This window comes from Sceloporus occidentalis, unplaced genomic scaffold (genome assembly GCF_023333645.1).
Source record: "Sceloporus occidentalis isolate IW3139 unplaced genomic scaffold, rSceOcc1.0.p SCAF_2, whole genome shotgun sequence".
In the NCBI taxonomy this organism is placed as follows: Eukaryota; Metazoa; Chordata; class Lepidosauria; order Squamata; family Phrynosomatidae; genus Sceloporus; species Sceloporus occidentalis.
Genome location: NW_028316982.1, coordinates 226,259,552 through 226,267,647, shown reverse-complemented (window position 1 = coordinate 226,267,647; position 8,096 = coordinate 226,259,552). Strand labels below are relative to the sequence as shown.

At 41.7% G+C, this 8,096-nt stretch overlaps 1 protein-coding gene across 1 annotated transcript in view; it reads left to right on the top strand.

The window, feature by feature from the left end:
* Positions 1-2,031: 2,031 nt before the first annotated feature.
* CUNH3orf52 (chromosome unknown C3orf52 homolog) overlaps positions 2,032-8,096 on the top strand; it is a 22,038-nt gene continuing 15,973 nt past the window's right edge. The window contains exons 1-3 of the mRNA XM_089512302.1: positions 2,032-2,316; positions 4,171-4,294; positions 6,594-6,751. Coding sequence (XP_089368428.1) covers positions 2,185-2,316; positions 4,171-4,294; positions 6,594-6,751 — 414 coding nt within the window. The 5' untranslated portion in view covers positions 2,032-2,184. The remainder of the gene's footprint in view (positions 2,317-4,170; positions 4,295-6,593; positions 6,752-8,096) is intronic.

The window sequence follows — 8,096 nt, the reverse complement described above, 5'->3', positions numbered from 1 at the left end:
CCCCAGGGTGCCTAGTGCGCCCTTTCCAAGGCCCCGGAAGGAGCTCCGTTTCAAAGCTCCTTCCTGGCTTTGCATCGCTGGGCACAGCCTTCAGATGGCTGCATCCAGCAATGCAGAGGAGAAAGGGGCCAAGCGGCCCCTTTCTCCTCCTCCCTGCTGTCGCAGGGAGTCCTTGGGGCTTGGAGCCCCAAGGACACCCCTTTCCAGGTGGCAGGGAAGCGGCGTTTTGCCGCTTCCCCACGGTCCGGAAAGTGGCGGATCGGGGCCTCAGCGGCTGCCGCTCTGGCTGTTGAGGCCCCAATCTGGCGGGGAAATGGGCGGGTGCAGGCCGCCGCTTTTCGGCGGTCTGTAACCTGCCATTAAAACATCAGTACATTGAAGCAGTGTAAAGTAATTTAAAAACATGATTGTCACAATAAAAGTACAGCATACATTTGCCACTGAAAGGAGCTTTTGCATAATCAGTCACCAAATGCCTGTTCAAATAAAAGGGTCTTTATTTGCCAACAAGAGAGTAGAATGTGGGCCATCTGAGATTCTTATGGGAGGCAATTCTATAGTCTGGGAGCAGCTGCCAATAAGGCACTCTCCCATGTTCTAGTTCCAGAGAATTTGGCACAAAAAGTGTTAATCTCAGGATGACATCACTTCATTACTCCTTACATTCTCATTTTTTTTCTCTCCCTGGTAGTATCTCAGGTTTATAGTCCTGTCTCTAAATGGAGTTCCTATTTTTGTCTTCTTTGCTTAATCAAGCATCTTCCTTCAAAGCATATCCAAAAAGTAAATAAAGCAAGAGAAAAATTAAATGCAGAAAGTAATGAAAGTAACTATTGTATTTTTAACACTGGCCATTCACAAAATGGTTGCTGATGAAGTAAACATTCAGGAGGTAGATAAGCCAGTCAATACAGACAGTGTGATAAGAATTCATTATTCCTATTCAAACGTCTGGAACCTTCTACTATAGCACCCATGGCACAGTGCATACTGCCAATAAGCAGTGTACCAGCGCTGATTCTAAGGTTAGGGACTGCGCAGCAACCGCATGGTCCCTAACCCCAGAAAGTACGGGCAGCATAACAATGGCAATACCCTGTGTATATGGGCGCCATCATTGTTACGTACACACCACGTGGCATCCACACATTGCTGCACATCGTTTACGTAACGAGTGCTCCAGTGGCACACTCGTTACACCACCCTGTGGCTTTAAAAGAACTCGTTTTTTTCCGGGTTCTTTTCCCTGCAGAGGGAAGCCATGCAGTTTGGTGACTGTGGCTTCCCCCCGGAGGAAATTAGTCCACCGCCAGCCTGGACATTCTTAAAGGTATGTACCAGGCCTATATTAGACTATGTATTAGACTATATATATTGGACTACATATATATTAGACTATATAGAATTGTAATATAGCAACTGTATCTTTCTGTAATCTGTTTTTGTCATTTCTTTGCTCAACAATGGTTACTTCAAGGACACTTATACATTATAGGCTTTCCATGTAGACATGGTACACTGTAGAACCAACCATCACTTTTCAAAACCTGTCAGAAAATTAATTATCCAAACTTTCTATAGGAATGTCAAAATTTGCTTTCTGTCATTTAGACAAAACCCAGTCCTGAATTTAGCTGTCAGTTTAGCCAGAAGCCATTGCTAAACAACAGATACATGGTTTTCATCTTTATCCTGAGGCCAACATTTCTTATGAGATAGCTTTTTGCCAGAATTCATTGACATTGTCCCTGGTAGAGGTTTCTATTTCAGCCCTACAAAGGAAAGAGCTTTAGTGTATTACTACATGAAGGGCTTGGTTGCCTCAGGTTAAATTACCTGCTGATGTCTATAGAGGGCAGGTTAAGTCAAGTAAGCAAACTGGAAAATCCAGACCAGCCTTGCACAACTTTTAAATGACAATCTTTCCCGATACCAGAGATCTTAGTACATTGTGACTTCATGTACCTAAGAGCACCTGTAAGGGCTGTGTTGTGTTTTACAGCATTTGATTTCAGATATCTATCCATTCTGATTCATGTGGGGAGAGAATAATGAATGGAAACTCTTTTTGAACTGCATCCTATTATCAGCAATACCAACAGAACTGAAAAATGCAAAAGGAAGTTGGTTTTCTCAGTTTGACATGTCCTGTGCTGTAGACCACTGTGTTGATAACCAGGAACAATGAATGGCCACGTTCCTCAACAAGAAGATGCACAAGACATTCCCTTACAACAAGTAGGTGAAGACAGAAGTGGAGATGATGTGCCTGAATCAAATGAGCTTCTTCAGCCTAACATATTTCAGCCTAATAAGGTAAAGTAGTTGAAATATTCATTTTCTGTTCTGTAAAGGTATATTAATTCACTGCCAGGGGTTGATCAGTACTTGACCAGGGGTTATTGAAAATAAAGTAACTTATTTGGATATGTTTAGACATTAAAAGTTTGATTCTAATATAGAAGGGGGGGAACCTAGCATTTTTAAAAAAGAACATTATATACGTATTTAATAAATCCAAAGTCTGTGTCCTGATTAAATATAGGAATTTCAGATATCTATCCAGTTTGTAGTTTATACCAAAGGACATGTGCTTATTTGCCTAGTATCGTGTTGATTTGTTAAAAAAAAAACACCATTCTGAACACTTAAATTTCCCAAAAAATTTTAAAAAATTAAAAAAGCTTCAAAAAGGCATGCCGTGATTCCCACCCTTGCCAGAAACCCTCAACCTCAATCCCCCCATTGGTATTATTGGTAATCATGCTAATTTACCTTATACGGTTTTTATAAGGGTTACAACCAGTGTTGTGCAAATATTTAAGTAGTAATCCAGATTGTGTCTCCCTTATTCAAAAGGATTTTGGATTTTTGGGTTTTTTGGAATACCAGTATTTGCATATGTGCACATAATATTGGATATGGGACATGTCAAAACACAATATTCAGTTATGTTTCATATACACCTTATATACATAGCCTGAAGGCAAGTCTATACAATATGTTAAATAATTCTGTGCATGAAACAAAGTTTGTGTACATTGAACCATCAGAAACCAAAAATGTCACTATCGCAATTACCCATGAAGAAACGTTTTGGTTTTGGAAGTATTTTGGATTCCGGATAAGAGACCCATAACTTTATCACACACCTTTTTCCCCCGTTATGGGAACTGGAAGGGGACTCTTGGGGCTGCGCACAATCTGCAAAAAAATGGATTTTATTGCAAAGCTAATCATCCTCAAAAGGGCCCCGTTCCATCTCCCGGTGCCAAACCATCCCCGTTCAGTGCTGAGGGGCGTTAAATGTTCTGTTCGGAAGTCTTCCGACAGAGGAAAATGGCACCCCTCAGCACTGAACAGGGACAGCTTGGTGCCAGGGATGGAACGGGGCCCTTTTGAAGATGATTCACTGTGTGATAAAATCTGTTTTTTGCAGGTTGCGCGCAGCCCCAAGAGTCCCCTTCCAGTTCCTATAAAGGGGGGGGGGGAAGGTGTGCGATAAAGTTCCCAGCCTGCATTTTAAATTCCTTCCATTCCATATATTTAAAACTCTCTCATTGAAATCTGAGACATTTCATCTAGGTCTTTCTGTTTAAAAAAAGATCAATTTTGAAAACTGAATTTTTAAAGCTCCATGCTGTTTATTCTCAAATCACAATACATACATTTCCAATCCGAAACTCCTATGTCTAAGGGTTTGTTTATACAGTCGTTTCCTGTTCATCTTATTACAAGAAAAGAGACTTCAAAGGTCACCTGAAACTATTTCTAATCTATTGTTATCTATGCTCATGGAAAAAGGGTGTTGGTTTATGGAACTGTGTATGTGACACAGACTACTTCTGTTCAAGCTTATGAAATAGCCATGTTTACCAAAGGTGTAACTGGTAGCTCAACATATTTAGGAACATAGTAATGCTGCTGCTGTTTCTTAAACACCAAACTTCAGTGTGCAATTTTTTCCTTCTCAGTTTTTTGATATTTGTATTTATGCTCTTTCTTTTTCAGTCTTATACCCACAAGTTTCTTTATGTTTTGCCCCTCTTAAATTCTCTATATTGTTTCACAAAATTGTTATTATGGAATGCTGTCTCAGTTCTATGGTGTTTGTTCCATAATTATTTTTCATCATTATAGATAGATTTCTCTCTTTCCTCCCATGACTAGAAGAAAGCCCTCTTGAAGTCATGCTCTGAGATTGTGTTTTGGAAATGCAGACTATGGATGCTTGTCACTTCTATTTTCCTGTTGTTGATAGCTGTGACTATCATAACTTTATCTGTGAGTTCAGGTATGTAATGTTTATGAGATATTAATTTTTCAAATAAGAAATCATGTCAGAAATATTTGTGGGAACTATGGCGGGTTATAGACCGCCTATTTGGGGCGGGCTGTACCCGCCCCTTTCCCCGGTGTATCGGGGCCTCAGTGGCCAGAACGGCAGCCGCTGAGGCCCCGGTCCGCCGCTTTCCAGGCTGTGGGGAAGCGCCAAAACGCCGCTTCCCTGCAGCCTGAAAAGGGGTGTCCTTGGAGCTTCAAGCCCCAAGGACACCCCGCGGCGGCGGGGAGGGGGAGAAAGGGGCCGCTTGGCCTTTTTCTCCCTTGCTTTGCTGGGCGCAGCCATCTGAAGGCTGCGCCCAGTGAAGCAAAGCGGCGCTGCAAACCAGGAAGGAGCTCCGAAACAGAGCTCCTGCCTGGTTTGTGCTAAGGGCGCCTTAGGCGCCCTGGCGCGGAGTGAGGATGTCACGTCTGCGCCGCCCCGTATAGAGGCGGTGCGGCTGTGACGTCTTCATGGCGGCGGCCGTCTGGAACAGCCGCCGTCATTTTTTACGTGTGGAGCGCGTATTAGGGTTAGGGAGGTGCGGAAGCACCGCACCTCCCTAACCCTAGTACGCGCTCTGCGCGTACTTTCATGGCGGTGTGTAACCCGCCTATGTGAGAGATTGTTCCTGACTCCTGATGAAGTTCAAATTACTTGTGACTAGGTCCTCTGACTTTTTAGTCATATTTTAGGACATATTTTAGTCATAACTAGTTTTAGGTTCATCTCCCACATACTTTCATGACATTTTTGCTCACCCTAAAAATATGGTATTCTTATTATAGCTCTTCTTCTTCTTCTTCTTGAAATATTATATTTAGTCATTCAGTCACAAACTCTATCAACAGAGGAAGATGTTTTTCCATCACTTTACTGTGGAGTCTATCTACCTTTCTGTTATGTGCCTTAAAGTCCATTCCAATTTATGGTGACCCTATCAAGATTTATTTGGAGGTTTACCATCACCATCCTCTCAGGTTGAAAGAGTATGACTAGCTCAAGTTTCCATGGCTAAGCAGGATATGAACCCTTATTTCCCAGAGTCCCAGTCCAACATCGAAACACTACACCATACTTCGACTCAACCCATGTAACTCTACTGTCTAGTTAATAGCCTAAATTTGACTTTTATTAACTTTCAAAAACTAGGTGTTTTTTTTAATTCAGTGAAGTTTTTATGCCACTTCACTGTAGCATACATTTACCCTACTGGATAACACCCTAAATTTGGCTTCAACTAATTTTTTAAAAACATAGTACACTGCTTAAATTTAATCTGAAACTTCATAATCAAAATAACTGCTTTTGCTCTAAACCAACTCAGGAGTCATTATCTTTAACCAAACCCATTACCTCTGAACAATGTAATGAAAAGATCTTTGGGTTACAGGTACCCTTTTGCCCACAGAGAGCAGCCATTAAATATGCATTTAAGAAAAGATCAGTGTTGGGTGTCAATGGATGCCTTTTCACTTTTCATTTTCACAATGGCCTTATCTCAGGGACGTAGCCAAGGGGGGGCGGTTCTTGGGGTCCGGACCCCCCCTTCCGTTAGATAAAATGAATGGTGTGTGCTGCTGCGCCACCGCACCCAAGCTCCATTATAATGGTGGCACTTAGTCTGGACCCTCCCCCTTCCCAAAATCCTGGCTACGTCCCTGCTTATCTGCACAGGCCAAAAAGCTTATTCCTACTCCACCCCAATCTGGTGTCATCCTGTTCAGATGATGCACAGCCAAACTGGTTCTGGTGTGGGCAGTCTGGACAATATCTGGCAGGCCTTGCACTAGAACTGGGGAATAACAGGGTTAAAAGCAATTTTAAACATTTACTTGTTGCTCCAGATCTTCCAGAAAGATCCAGAGCCCTTCACTTCTGTGCCATGACAGCTGTGCCACCCAGCATCCTTGCTGCCACTGTGGGTCACTTGTTTTGAGCTGAGAATGAGGCACCCAGCTCCATTGCTGGGTATCTCATTTTGACCTCAGAGGTGAGAAACCTGCAGTAGTAGTGGACATGCCAGGTGCCCAGTAGGACATTGGTGCAGACAGTTGCCATTGTGCAGAAATGGGCAGATGTGGGGTCATGATACTCTGGGCTGTCCTTGGAATATTCTGGCCAGTATAGGCAAGATCCTACTCTCAAATATCAACCTGTCCATTTCTGTGCAACATTCCATCAGATGTTTGGAGGCTTGGGGAGTTACTACAGATAAGAACTTACTTTATTTAAATTTTACTTTTAAATATATATATTTTTTTAATCTTAGCGGTTTACATTGACGAAGATGAATACTGGGATCCTGAATTAATAGCGAGTGGCAATCATCACAACTTCTCAGGGATAGTAAAAATCCATTGTGTGAATCCTGAGCTGCTGCTTTCAGAATCAACATATAATTTACTTTCTGAAAATCTCCACAAGAGGGTAAGTTTGTCTATATAAAGTACATAACTACCTATTTAGAATATGTATATACATCTTTTAACTTTAAAAACATAATCCAAATAATTTCATAATATAAAATTGAAACAAAATGCAATAAAACCAGTCAATAAAATGAAACATCTCATTAAAAAAACTGAGAGAGGAGACAGACACCACATCCCCACTGCGCCTTGATGCTGGCCTTTATCGCCAGTCTGTATAGCCTCTTAGCTAAGTGTTAAGCACCTTTTTTCAAATAGAACAACCTAGTCTTTTATGTTGTGATGGAAAAGCAAGTGTTACCATACCATAATCTATTTAGGTTGTGATTTTGATGCAGATGAAGCCCTTCTCCATTGGTTCCATTACATTCACCACGTGTAATGACCTCCCCACTGAGATTGGGTAGGCTCCTCCAAGGTCTGCATTCAGTAGTGTGATGTGTTAACACAAGGAAACTTGCACGAATTGAAGCAAAGTGCTAAAATTAGCACAAGGAAGGGAACAAATGTGTGTTTTGTTTGTGAAGCACTATGCAAGAGATAATGTGTGCATTACCACTTGCACAGCTATTGACTCCACCACAAGCTAGTGTGACATTTTTCATTCTGATAACTTCAAGTTGGACCTAGGATCTAGTAAGGAATGACACAGTGCCAAAGGTGTATTGAAAAGCTGCAGTGCTGGTGACTATGGTGCCCTTTCCATGGCACAAAAAGGAGCTGCTTTTTGTGGCTCCTTTTTGCACCACAGAAAGACCAGATCAGGGTCATGGCATGTAATTGCCACAGCTCTGATCCGGCAAAAAAGAGGTGGCTGCAGGCTGCTCCTTAGGGGTGGTCTGTTCAACCCATAACTCATCAAGTCATATAAGCATAGATAAAGTACTCTGTCATCAGAATGAAAAACAAGTGTTTTAGAGCTTGCCTCTTTTTAATTAAACTGGTCAACCGCTCCAAAATAAGTTATCTACTTGAAATGGTTACATTGAATATGATCAATTTCCTCCAAATAAAGAAGTAGCAAAGAGTTTACCACCTTTGAAAAGCATGGAGAACTAATTTAAACTTGTGGTCTGATGATGATTGACTCCACCTTTTATTAGGCCCTATAGCTTCATTAGAGATGAAGAAAGTTGTAATCCATTCATATCTGAAGAGCCATATCCCTGGTCCAAGCACTCTGTTATGCCTCTTCTCTCTCATGCAAACACATTTTATGCCAACCTGAACACTAGATAAAGTAGTTAGCTTGGACAAATAGGAGGCAACATTGTAATACTAGTTGTCTAGCTGCTATAACAATCATTGTACCATGTTCCTTGTGCATTTATTCCAAACAGCTC